We start from the raw sequence: 13,931 nt of genomic DNA, 5'->3' as shown, positions 1-13,931 counted from the left end.
CACCCCCTCAGAGCCACAGGGTACAGGATACTAACTGTAGGATGATGCTGATGGTAATTTAATATGTAACAAAACAGACAGGGTAGTGGTGTACTGATGTCATTTATTCCTTTGAGTATCCCATTTGTCCCACATGCACACAAAGAAGACGTGGAAATTGCAACTTGGCATCTCACTCTGAGTCAGACAAACCCTCCTTCTCTGTGTCTGTTTCTCTGAAATAACAAAGGAGATACAGAGCTTCATATCACCGCCCAGCATTTACATTTTAATTCAGTTGGCACCGCTCTACGTTGCGTATGAGTGTTGGAACTTGCGTCTTTTTTTTTTCTCTCTTTTAAGCTAGACGACAAAGAGGGGCCCACATCTTGAGTTTCCTCCCTCAGTTGTTTTGACTTACACTAAGGGCCAAGCGAACGAAAGCTGTGACTTCTGCGCTCGTACGCACACACACACACCCTCCAACACACACAGACATATACACACATAAACACACTCTGAGGCTTTAGCTCAGTTTTTGCTGCTAATCACTCTCATATGTGTAGAGACCAGTGGAAGGCGTGTTGTTTTATCTCACGTCATCATCTGTGCATATAGCTGCATACATGGGTTGCAAATGCACAGAGAAGGTAGAAGTCAGGAAGAAATAGAAAAGACGTCGCTTTTGTGTAGGGGTACTTTTGGTTTTGCCTTTATATACTATATAAAGAAATGTTTATTATACCCATGTTTGGTATCTTTTTTTTTTTTCAGCACAACTTCATCTATCTCATCTGCCTATTATTTTTTCACTTTAACCTATTAACACAAAAGGCCAAAAAAACACACAAAACTATCAAATCTGACTTGAAAAATTTATACAATTTATTGCATAAATAACATAAAGATGCTTAATGAACCTTTTCAGAGACTTTAAAAAAAAGTGAATATTGGTTCCAAATATTAGGTATATCAAATCAAAATTGTAATAAATTAAAACTATACTTGAATATTTGACATAAAAGCATATCTTTACATAGGCATTTTCTCCCCCCTCCCCCTCACCCCCGGTCCTCCCGGTTTCCAGTTCAGGTGGGGGTCATCCTCACCCTTACCTGCAATGCTAATGCAGTCTGTGTATTAGAAGCCACAGATTCGGCCAGTTTTTTCCGTTTTGAAAAAGGACAAAAAATGACAAAGATATGGTAAGAAATCTAACACCCGTCCCACCTCATTTTCATACTTTTACTCACGTTTGTTTGCTCCGAGTTCAAACCATCATATCTCCGGTTGTATTTGCTCTATCAACCAACATCAAATAAAAAGTGGGGATGTGTTTCAAGTCCACACTTTCAACTGCAATTGTCCCCAGTGGTCTACGTGACCGACTTCTGACACTACGACATGTTGAAAATATCATGTGATTGAGTCACGGGGCCGTGACCGTGGACCCCTAAGGGTTAAATAATGGTTCTTTAAAGCATCCTAAAAGCACTTTTTACTATCTGAGAGAGGCAGATGTTTGTTCCTGTGTTGGGATTGCACAAAATTAATGTTATGATGTTAGTTATAAACTGATAGAATATGAACATTTGAGCAGGATCTTAATCTGTAATGTCTGTAAAACATAATTTAAGTTTTAACACAGGAAAATTTTGTGATATAGCACAGATCCTGTTGTGATCAAATAAAAACCTCACATTAAACATATCAAATCCAAACTGTCTCGCAGCATTTCAGTCCTGGCAAAATCCAGGCATGTACTAGAGCAGATATATTCTGTATAACTCACTTATTCTCCCTTATTTAGATTACTGTACAGAGGCATGGGGAAACACTCGTAAAACTTCACTTCAACCACTTTTCATTCTGCAAAAAAGAGCAATCAGAAACATTCATAATGCTGATTTTCAGGTTCACATGAATGACTTCCTTCAAAAACTCTAAATTTTTTTGACTTGGTGGAACATAAAACAGCTCAATTACTATACAAAGCAAGGAATAAATTGCTACCAAAAAACATTCAAAAAATGTTTTATGAAAGAAAGGGGGGTTATAATTTAAGGGAAATTTTAAAACTGAAGGTCAGAAGAGTGCATACAGCTTTGTAAAGCTTCTGTATCACTGTTAGGGGAGTTAAACTGTGGAATACTGTAGATTGAGTGCAGAACTAAAGCATATTGCCAGTATGACTGTTTAAAAAGAGGCATAAAGAAATGATTTTCCAGAGGTACATTGATAAATAAACTCCATAAGGCACTTGTTTGTTATTTGGATATTAATTTTGCAATGTGTTGGTGAATGTGTTGTAATATGGATGAGTGACTAAATGCACGTTTCAAAATTGCTGATAAATTTGGGAGTGTTGTTTTCAGTAAGCATGGAAAGGTTTGAAGGGGTAGAATTAGATAAGTTTATACTTCTTCCTACTCCTTTTTGCTCATGTAAATTTTGAGGCTTAAGACGTTACAGTGTTAGGGTACTGTTTTGTTTTGTTCTCATTCTCTTGATTATCATTTATTTGCATTTCTGTTTTTAAATTGTCATTTACATGATCGAAGAAAAAAAAAAAAAAAAATCAGTCAATCAATCCACCAATCAAAATGTGTTTAGTATTGGTGCATATTTCTGCTAATTCAATTCTTCCAGGAAGACACAAACCAAAAACTGCCTTTTTAACAGCATCATGATATATCGGGATCCTAGTATTGTAATTTGTATCGTATTGCCAGATTCTTCCCAATACACACCCCTACTTTTGTGTGAGTCGCGCACACAGATGGGTGTGTAAATGAGTCAGTAGTGGAGTCAGAACATCAGCTTGAATACTGAACTGGATTAAAAGCTTAGAGACACACTCCTCCACAGCTTTACACACAACCCCCCTCTGTCCAGTCCCTTTGCAGGATTGGGGATGACTTAATCTCTAATTTACATTTCTCATTGCCAGTTCCTCATTAACTCGTATTGCTAAGGGAGCAAAAAGGACAAGGTGTGGAGGTTAAATGAACTGCTAAGCAACATTAAACTACTTTACTACACGCCACTAATGAAGCTGCAGTCAGTGTTGTACTTCTGTGACCCTTGATTTTTTATGACTCATGAATAAATGGAATTGATTAGCGGTTTAACCATTGTTGTTGCAAAGGAAGTGAAGGAATTATTACTAGTGGTCTGGGAAAATATTTTTAAAGCTGTGAAAACATACAGATAACAGCAGTGCAGTGAGTTTTAACGTTGACACCGTTTATGATTTATGTGTTAATCTTGTTTTACTGAACCTGTTCTTACCTTTTCTTTTATCTGCTGCTAACTTTATGTCAAACAGAAAAAAAAAAACACTTTCATGGTATTGTGAAAGGTATTGCTGTCACATTTATAAACAATCTACATGACCTGTGCATGGCCACGTTCTTGAAGCCCAATCAATCCTGGCTGATCCAACCGTCTCGTAAGATGTGAATTATCGTTGTGGTCATCTCAACACTGATATAGTTTATCATGATGAAGAGCAAACAGGTCCACAGAGTCAGTAATTCATGCAATAATGCTATATTCTTGCAGTAACAATGCAGAATTTTCTTCGGGGATCAATAAAGTATCTATCTATCTGTCTGTCTGTCTGTCTGTCTGTCTGTCTGTCTGTCTGTCTGTCTTATTCAATATTTGTCACACATAAATCCACTCATTCACAGATATACATACTGTTAATATTGTTAATTTTTTGTCTATTATTTTATGTCTATTTGTATTTAATTCTACTTTTAGTTCCATTCCTACTTTACTTTTTTGTATCTATACCATAATACTGGAAGGTCTCAGAGTGTGTGTGTGTGTGTGTGTTGGGGGGGGGGGGGGGGGGGCAAAGTAATCACTGCAAGTTAAAAAAAACCTGTGGTGTGGAAAGAAGAGCCTTTGGTGAGACAGTGATTCCACATCAGAGAAGGAAGTCAGTCACATGTTTCTTTGTATGTACTAGTGTTTGAACTGTTCGTTACGTCTGTTATTTAGTGACTAGAAAAGGTAACTGGTTTACATTATTTGTGAGTATTAGCCCCATTTGCTGACATTATTGGATTAGCTGCTATTGATACTCTGACATCGTGTCCCAGACTTGCTGGCTTGTCCCAGGGAGACAGTAAATTTCCCAGCACTGTAAAATTAAATTTGTCTAAAAAAAATAAATTCAGTCACATTTTAGAATAAAAAAACACCTAATGTTAAGTGACTCAGACACATTTCCCTTCTCTATTGCACTCATTGGATCACCATGAACAGGTGATCCACTGTGATTCTAGAACTATATGAACTTATATGATAATAAATGTAATGGACACATCTACAGAACACCCCTAGAACCAATCTAGATATAAAAACAAAGACTTAGATGAAATGAAGATGACTGAAAATATGACATATTTCACTCATTAATGTTATGCTGTCAATGCATTTCTCCATATTGCAAACCAGCAAATTCTATGTGATGGACCAGACAACACACACACAACACAAGGAAGATACACATTAAAAAAACACAAAATATAACTTATTACCATTATTCAAGCCAAAGCATGACTATAATGGTTGTTCTTCACTTTCGTCCATTTGCTTTTCTCTTGACATTGTAATAATTGTTCAAAGATGGATTTCCTGTGTTGCGTCTCATTTGAGTATCATTCATTTTCAAAATGAATATGATTGCTGTATCTTACATTTATGCACTAGTACATCAATTCAGTTCTGATACATTGTTTAATTATCTCTATTGTTGTCAAAACATTTTACAAACCAACTTCAGATGAAAACAACTGAATTTAGTTGAAAAATCTATTAAAATACTATCAAATCAGTCCCTACTACCAGGTCAAATGAAGTCAGTTTTTAGATTTTTAAGTTTCCCTTACAGATCTCAACAATCTGTGCGACATACACACCCTTAACCCAAGAATAAGAAACACCACCCAAAACACTTCAATGATCAGAAACATGAAGAAATCATCAGGAAAACATAGAGAACATGTCATAAATTGTCCTCAGGTGGTCTGAATAAATCCCTCTGAAGTTAAATACAGCAGGATCAAGAAAGGGTCAGTGTAGACTTAAGCTCAATGCCAGGGTACATAATGCCCACACACACACACACACACGCATGTGCACACACACGCACACACACACGCACACACAGAGCAGCGCATTTATTAACTAGTGCTTGATCCCATTAGAGTCCATGTCTGTCTCTGACATGCTGGTGGCATCAACAAGCCAAACAACAGGATGAGAGCGTTCTTAAAGGCATTTAACAGAACACACTGCACCGTCACAAACAGATTACATTACCTACAGCTGGGGTGTCCAACTCGTTTTAGTCCAGGGGCCACGTACAAGACAAATTTGACCTCGAGTGGGCCAGTAAAATAATAGTATAACAACCCAAAAATAAAAACTCAATGATTGTTATCTTTGTTTAAGCGCAAAAAAGTAAAAGTGTATTTTTACCAGTATTCTGCCTCAGCTTCTCATTTACACATGTACATTACAACTTACAGATCCCAGTGGATCTAAAAAGGCACAGAACATTTAGTAACAGGCAGAATATTCTTGAAATTCCACTTATTATTAGGTTGTTCATGGTTGTTTAGATTATTCATGTTTTTATGAAAAGATAGTTTGAAATTGTAAACATTTTCATTATGTAATTTTATTTTTATTTTACACCAAGACAAAGAGAAAAATTGGGAGTTGTCATCATTTATATATTATTATGCTATTATTTTATTTACCAATCCACTTGAGATTGAATTGGTCTCAATATGGCTCCTGAACTAAAATTATCTCAATTCCGACACCACATATCACTACTAAAGTAAAGGGACATCAACAATATTATTGGAGACAGTGTGGGCACGCAAGTGCTAATCAGTCTCATATTGTCTGGACATGTACAAAATTGAAGTCTTTCTGGTAAAGGCTTTTTGAAATGAGGGCATTATGACTTACACAATTCCTAAGGACCCAAATTTTTTTTTTACTGGGACTGCTACCTGGAGATGTAGTAGAGAAAACAGACACATACTTCTTTAAAATTCTTATAATTGCTTCCAAAGAGGCCATTACAAGGAACTGGCTCAAAACTGATGCACCGTGAGGATCAGTGGTTATAAAAGAGGAAATCTACTCTATGGAAAGATCGACTTATTACCCACGGATCAAGGAACATGTCTTCGTGAAGCACTGGAGAAAATGGCTGAACTATAAACAAAACATAGCATAATTATTTCTGTGTGCCATTTAAATATTTTGTGTTCAACCAGTGACCTCTAGTTTCTGGGTTGTATTGTCTGTTGATTAAACAACTAAAAATAAAGTATCGAAAAAAAAAAAAAAATCTCAATGCCTTTGACTGTTAATATCTTCAGTGTATTTTTTTGATTTGACAAATTCATCCTACGAGCCAGGTTGGACCCTGTGGTGGGCCGGTTTCCTGACCTACAGTCTGTAACACACATTTCAATCATTCCTGAACCTTAAACCAACCAAACAAGTTCTTGGGCTCATTTGAATTTATGAGACTTGTAAAAATAAAGATCATTCTTTTTAATCCCATCTCTTCATTTTAATATCTACACTGTTTTTTTTTGTTTTTTTGCCTTTTTTCTTTCCTTTCCTGCCTGCCCCCCCCCCCAGCTCGTAATTTCTGTAATTTTCTTCTTCCTTAAATGATTCTGGATTGTGATTATTTGTCCTCCATCGAGGCCACTGACAGTCTGCTGTGTGTACATACTCAGGTTAGCACACCTGTTTATTTGTGTCTGATCGCATTAGAATCAGCTAACGTCCAGATTTGAAACAGCGCTCGTAACACGTGGACACCTGAGATCCTGTCAGATGTTTACTCTCAATAAAGCCTGTCCTTAACACACACTGTTTTGGTCAGTTGTCAAGAAGAGGGTGAAGTTTATATCTCATGACCAAAGTACAGAATTGTTTGGTCATGAGATAAAAGGCTGTATCCATGTCTATTTTTGTACAGTATATGGTGGTAAGGGCTACTGATTAAAAACGTGGAAAACTTTCAGTAAGTTCAGTAAGAGCTGAGGTTAAACTTATAACATCAGTGAAAGTTCTGTGTTGGTAAATGAAAGTTTATTTTCATTATTTTCAGCTATCTACCCTTTTCTCTCTCCCCTGCTTTATGGTGAAATTCACCAGAAGTGTTTCTATGTGCTTCTGAGATGCTTTTTAATATATTTTTAAAGGTTTAATTTGTAGAATTCACACATGTGCATGTACTCAAGATGTTCATTTGGACTCTTGTGCTGGGATGTAGCAGACATTTGTAGATGTAAGCTCTAAAATCCATCTCAGAACTGTCTCAGTAAAGCATATCATACTGAACATTACAATTTGTTTTTGCACCTTAAAGTTTAGTTACCCTGTTTTTTTTTGTTGTTTTTTTTTTTAAATCCAGGACTGTTTTTTATACATCTAAATTATTATGTATAATGTGTTTGCTCTTGTGTTCTGTTTTTAAGTGTGTGTTATGCTGCTGTTGCACTATAATTTCCCAGTTTGGGATCTATAAAGTTCATCCATCCATCTCTGCATCCGTCCATCCGTCTGTCTGCCAGTCTGTCCATCTATCTACATCCATGATAACAGGAGCTCACAACTAGAAAATTCTAGTTTGTTTTCTGCAAACATCTTTATACTTTATGTTCTTACATTCTTCAATATTCCGCTCCTGTTCCTCTACAACAATGTTCTAACTACTGATGGAGTTAGATAAAGTCAACAAACTACCAGACTCCAATATAAATAAATCTTACACATTAAATCTGTAAGTAAAGTTATCACACAAAAACAATAGCAACCAGCATCAGTCATCTAACAAATAGTGACAAAATTCCACTTCACATTTTCATGTACAGGGGAATAAGGAATAAATAGGAAAAAATCAGAATCAGAATAGCCTTTATTGTCATTGTGTGTGCATAGAAATTAAGAGATCTACTCCAATAAGTGCAATGATATGAATAAAAAAACAATATGTCAGAAAATAAGAACAGAGCGAATACAAAATTACTAGTGCGTTGGGGAACCACAGGTCATATTCATACTGATATTTAGGGACTGAAGTTAGTAAATGCGTTGTTCCTGTTTTTAACTTAATTTCCCATCATGCAGCGTGATACTGCACGTCCCGTCAACTGTCATGGGCAACACAACGTGACTGTAAGGCAATTGTATTCCAAAGTTACTAATATCTCCCAAAATATTGGTCCTATCAACTTGCTGAGATATTTAATGTGGAGATGGGACTATTCCTCATCTGTAGGTACCAAATTGGCCATCTAAAAAAATCTCAGTTTCTCAGAACTGTGCAGATACGCGCACACACACACACATACACACACGCACACACACACACACACACGCACACACACACACTCTTAAAATGGACGTAGGCCTCACCTCTACATTTTGATTGGCTTCGATATTGCAAAAATTATTCCTTATATGTATTTTAATCTGTAAATCAGTGGCCCAATAAAAACAGGTCTCTGATCCATTTTGACCCTGAGTTTAAGAAAGGCAGGTCAAGTGTGTTTTACCAGACGGTGAGCTGACGCTGTGGTTACACCTCTAATAGGTTCTTAGTAATGTTTCCCTGCAACCTGAGCTTAACATTTAGAAAATGTCACCTCTTTGGTCAAGTAGAAACTTGTCCTTTTGCAAAGGCCAGTGGGACTCATGAGACAGATCCTGTCCCTGTCAGGCCTCTCTCTGTGTTCCATGGAGGCATTTTGGCAAGAACCAAACAGTCTCCAGTGCCAGGGACAAGAAGACTGTGTCCCCTTTCCCAAACAGCCCAGGCCTGAGAGTACAAACGAAATGGGACAAGTCCCCGAGGAGTCAGATAAAGGCTGTAGGAAAAGTTCTACGAAATGAAAGCAAGAAAGAGTGAACATGGAGATGAGGAGATAGTGTGTGAGCGTAGACATGGAACATGCAGAAATGTAAACACTGGCAGCTTTTCAGTGGTAGTTTGACAGTACCTGTGCCAGGGGCCCAGTTTTTCCAGGTCATGGGTTCAGGAGGAGGCTACACCTGAATGCATCGCTCCTGCTGTGGTCTGGAACATTCCTCTTCAGTAATGACCTCCTAATGGCACTAATGAGCCTCCGCAGAGGAGCTCAGCTCTACATGGATTTTGTGGAGAGGACAAGGAGGAGGGAGAGGGAAAAGTAAACATGGAAAATGGGAGAAGGATGGATTTAGATGTGGATGAGGGAAATGGAGACGGACAGGACTGAGAGGACTGTGGGAAGAGAGAGTCTGAACAAAGATCTGTAACAAAGAAAAGAAGGAAAGAGGTAGAGGGCAAGAGAAAATGTAAATGAAACAGCAAAGTATGTTTATATTGGACAAATCTGCAAGACAAGATTAATGACTATCCAGAAAATTGCAGTGTGGCTGGTTGGTAGTGTGTCTGACTGAAGTCTGTGTCACACAGTGGTTTAGTAAATGTGTGTTTAAAGCCATAATGTCACTGTAATCATCACAAACAGCCACGCACACATAGTTTACAAATAAAAAAAGATGAGTATCAAAATTAAATGTTAAAAGATGAGCATATTCCATTAAAAACTAGAGCCTCACCTGTATGTAAAATACAGTTTGGCTGCATTTGCTTTTTTTTTTTTAGTGAAAAGCTTATCATAACTCATCACGTGGTACGATCACAATACAGTGAGCGCCGTAAGAGTCTAGTGATGTTGCAATTCTCTGACACGTCATACAAGAAAATCATAAATGACTGCCACATATACTGTAAAAAGTACATATTAATACACCTACACCTGAAAAGGAAAAAACATGTAATCATTCACTGCTTTATGGTGTCGGTTTCACAGAATTTGAGCCTTGAAGTCATATCAATAACACTAGTGGAAGCAGTGGGATATATTTGGATTTTCTTTCCAACTCTTACTGTTACACGTGGTGATATTACATCAGTTTGATAATAAAGTTTATTTTTAACTAAAACATCCTGCCTCCATTCCATATCATACCCACATTCACCATCACCATGAACATCACTGACCTGCACTAAACACACATTATGACTTGTACAGTTTCTGTGAAGTTACCAGACTGATTATGACTGAATCTCCTCATGTTTCTCTAATCCTGTTTGTCTTTCTGTTGTCTGTGGAGGTGAGTTATCCATGGGGGAGCTCCAGGATCCCTTCCTTGTCAGTATCCACCTCATCGCAGACCCTGGCCAGGGCAAGTTCCTGCAGCATGCTGCAGACTCTGTTCTGGCGTGGGTTCACCCTGAGCTGCAGCTGTTCCGCGTCTCAGAGCGGGCCTCTGTCTCCCAGAGGCCGCGACCCAAACGCCATCAGAACTGCGACTCAGCCGTAGCTTGCCAACCAGCCCTGGCAGTCATCCTCTTCCTTCAGGAGGCGTACGGAGGTGAGGAGCACATCCTGATGCTGCACCGCGCCCTGCAGAGGCCGCCCTGGCACTACCACCACACAGAGAAAGTCAGCAACGGGAGGCGGATGCTGCCGCTGACGCCATGCAGTCAAGACTTCTTCACTCTGACCTCTGGCACGCCACTGTGGGCTGTGCGTCAGGTGCATTATGGGAAAGAGATTGTGCGATTTACTATTTATTGTCGCCATGAAAATTACGTGGACATGGTGCGGCTGTACAAGCTGCTGCTTCAGCGGAGAGTTGCACAAAAGAAGGAGGACTTCTGCTTCTTTGTGGTTTACTCAAACCCAGACATGGAGATCCAGTTGTCTTTCAAGAGGCTTCCACGAGGCCAGACCCCGGTGGCACTAGAGTCAGCGGTGATGGAGGTGAGGGTACGGGACGTGGGAACACTGGTGCCCCTGCTGCCTCACACCTGTAGCCCCATCAGTGACGTCCGCTGGCAGACTGAGGACTACGATGGAAACAAGATCCTGCTGCAGGTCAGTTTTTGTTTTGTCTTCTTTTGGTTAGTTAAGGGATATTATATGTATGAGGGAATATTTTATATACAGGGTGTCCATGAAGGGTCTTTACAATTTAGCACATTTATTACAAAAGCAAATGAATAGACAAATATGTGAAAATTATTACAAAATGAAAAGTAGATATTGAAGTTGTTGGTTTTTTTTTTGCCTCATTTAATTCACCTCTATATGGACACCATTAGTTGCACAAAGCACATTAATCAATTAATCAATCAATCAATCAATCAATCAATCAAACTTTATTTATATAGTGCCAAATAATAACAACATTTATCTCATGACGCTTTACATATACAGCCAGATGGACACATCCAGACAGTACTAGATTTGTTTCCATGTTGGCTGTATCATAACCTCATCAATGGCATCAATGGTATCAGTGATCTTTAGCTTCAGGTCGCTGATGTCCCGTATCTTTCTTTAATACATGATATCTTAAACATAACCCCATAGAAAGAAATCCAGGGGAGTGATATCTGAGTAACTGGTCGTCCACGCCTCCCTTTATCCAACACTGTCCCTGCCTCCATAAATGTCTTGTGCCATGTGTGAACTGATGGACGTGATAGTGGATGTCTTCCACTATCACTATCACTTAATCCTGTAGTTTCGCTGAGTCAGCATATCCGATTTTGTTTCAATAAACACATTGTGCCTTTTCTTGATGAAATATTATTTTAATTGAGATAGTTGAACTCTTAAGTTTAATCATATATTAGTCAGTATTAGTATTAGTCAGTATTAGTTAGGAGTCTTTTGTGTCACTGGTTAGTGTTAAAGTTCTTTGGATAGGTCACATCTTGGTCACATACTAAACTGACAGATTTATGATCACAGGACTTTACCTTAGGCACACTTTTAAATACACATGCCCACAGACGATTGTAAACAACTAGAGATTAAGAAGTAAACACCAAATATGGGGTTTTACATATAGTCGGTGTATCACATCTGCTTGACTTTAGAGTCAGATGACACCAGTCTATGTTCTGTGACCCAGCCCACCTAGCACAAGGGGGTCAGCCCATAGTTAGGAGATCAGTTTACAAGGATTATAAAAATGATGTGTATTGGCATGTCGGGATCCATTTCCCTGTTTGGGGTGTGGATCCTCAGCTGAGTGATATTTTGTTTAGGATCAGATCAAGTCAATAATAAATTTATAAAAATGAGACCTAAAAGAATCCAGACTTATTCTTGGAGCTTCCAACAAAAGAACACGTTAACATTGAGAAGTAGCTATTTTAACAGAACCTATTTCATCAACAGGGTACCTGAAATACACAAATGTAATGTGATTAAAAACTTTGGTAACCACAGAGTACATAGAACAAATCTGATCTGATGACAAATCTAATTAATCATCTCATCAATTGCTTTTGTAAATTGTTTAAATTGTGAAGAGACTTTGTGGACATCCTATATGTCCCCCTAAATCACTCACACTGCATAATTAATTCTGTGTTTTCTATATATAATGTGATAAATAATGCAAAATACAAACTGCTCTCACTGTAGACTGTATGTGAAGATGGGTGTAGCAAAAGACTCTCAAAAGCTAAATAATCTCCATCAGCCCCTGGTGCCTGGCTGGGTCATAGGCCATAAGTCCTGTTCTCTCCATGTTATTCTAGAGTCAAAGTAAAAACTCAGAGTAGATGTTCAATACATTTTCCCAAATGTGATTTCAGTCTTTTTCATGTGTTCAAATCACCATCTTTGTCATTAGTTTTTTTTTAATAAGTTAATTTCATGTTATAAAATGGGTGATTGACAGACATTGTAACCAACCACAGCCCAGAATCTGTCAGACGCACAGACAGGAACTAATGAGGCTAACGTGACGTCTCTGTTTGTCAACTGTACAGACACCAAACTGTGTTAAAACAGCAATATGTGAATATGGACTTCCTTTTTACATGAACTGTGCTGCATTGTTAATCTTTATGTTCATCACTACTGACATTCAGGCCATCGACTGACAATGAAGACATGTTTTCTTCTCCCATCTTCTAATTGTGTAGTAATAATATAAGGTATGGATTTGGAGTAAAATTATACAGAATCTAATGAGAAAACTATTAAAATAAATTAATGAAACTCACTAACAATCAAAAATGTTGATGCTAATGTGTAACTGAAGTAGATATTATCACATCAGGCAATGAGATGCATCTGTTTTGTTGTGCTTCTTCTGTTTTATTATATTGTATTATATTATATTATATTATATTATATTATATAATATATCTTTTTGCATAAATCAGCCTTATTTTTCTAGTATGAGAAAATGATTGATACCTTCTCTAGGTTCCTCATAATGACATAATTTTCTCATAATTTTCCTGATTAAAAGCCCTGATGTCATAATTACAGGATAATTTATTATAATTATGAGTTTTATCTCAGAATCACAAGGTGTTTTCTCATAATTACAAAACAAGATGTGCATTTTTTTTTAACTTTATGAATGTAATGCACCTCCATGTATAAAAGCCAACTGGAGAAGAGCCATGTGATGGGATTCTAGTAATAGCCTGCTATGCTCACAACTCAGAAAATGTTATGTTATTTTACTAGATTGTCCTTGTAAAAGCATATCTGTGGATCTGTTGTTGTGTTTACCAATAATCACTCATTGTGTTGCTCACCACAGAAAACACACTTTATCTGGACGATATAATGGTTTGCCTGTTTCCTTTCTGCGGTCTGTATTTATGACTGTGTACAGAAAGAAAAACTGAGAAAAAGCCAGTTCCTCAGACTGAAAAAAGAATCAGAGGGAGAAAATACACTCAGAGTCTTGAGCCAAAAATAACAAACTCATACAGACGACAGAGCAGCACCGAGTTCATGTTATTCTGTCAGTCTGTGTGCACTGTAACCCACCAACATCCAGACTGGAGTATGTTTTCATGAGCA

General features: G+C 37.7%; 1 protein-coding gene across 4 annotated transcripts in view; it reads left to right on the top strand.

Moving 5' to 3' along the window:
• The window catches only part of fam124a (family with sequence similarity 124 member A), a 59,362-nt gene that overhangs the window by 33,508 nt on the left and 11,923 nt on the right, over positions 1-13,931 (top strand). For 2 of the 4 annotated variants that reach the window (XM_030125710.1, XM_030125711.1), the window contains exon 3: positions 10,198-10,964. In XM_030125710.1, the coding sequence (XP_029981570.1) occupies positions 10,198-10,964 (767 nt within the window). Of the gene's footprint in view, positions 1-10,188; positions 10,965-13,931 lie in introns of all 4 variants that reach the window. The other 2 variants (XM_030125709.1, XM_030125712.1) reach the window with 1 other exon arrangement.

The sequence above is a fragment of the Sphaeramia orbicularis genome, chromosome 21 (genome assembly GCF_902148855.1).
Source record: "Sphaeramia orbicularis chromosome 21, fSphaOr1.1, whole genome shotgun sequence".
NCBI classification, from domain to species: Eukaryota; Metazoa; Chordata; class Actinopteri; order Kurtiformes; family Apogonidae; genus Sphaeramia; species Sphaeramia orbicularis.
The sequence above is the reverse complement of the archived record's forward strand: the minus strand, read 5'-3'. Positions and strand labels throughout refer to the sequence as shown.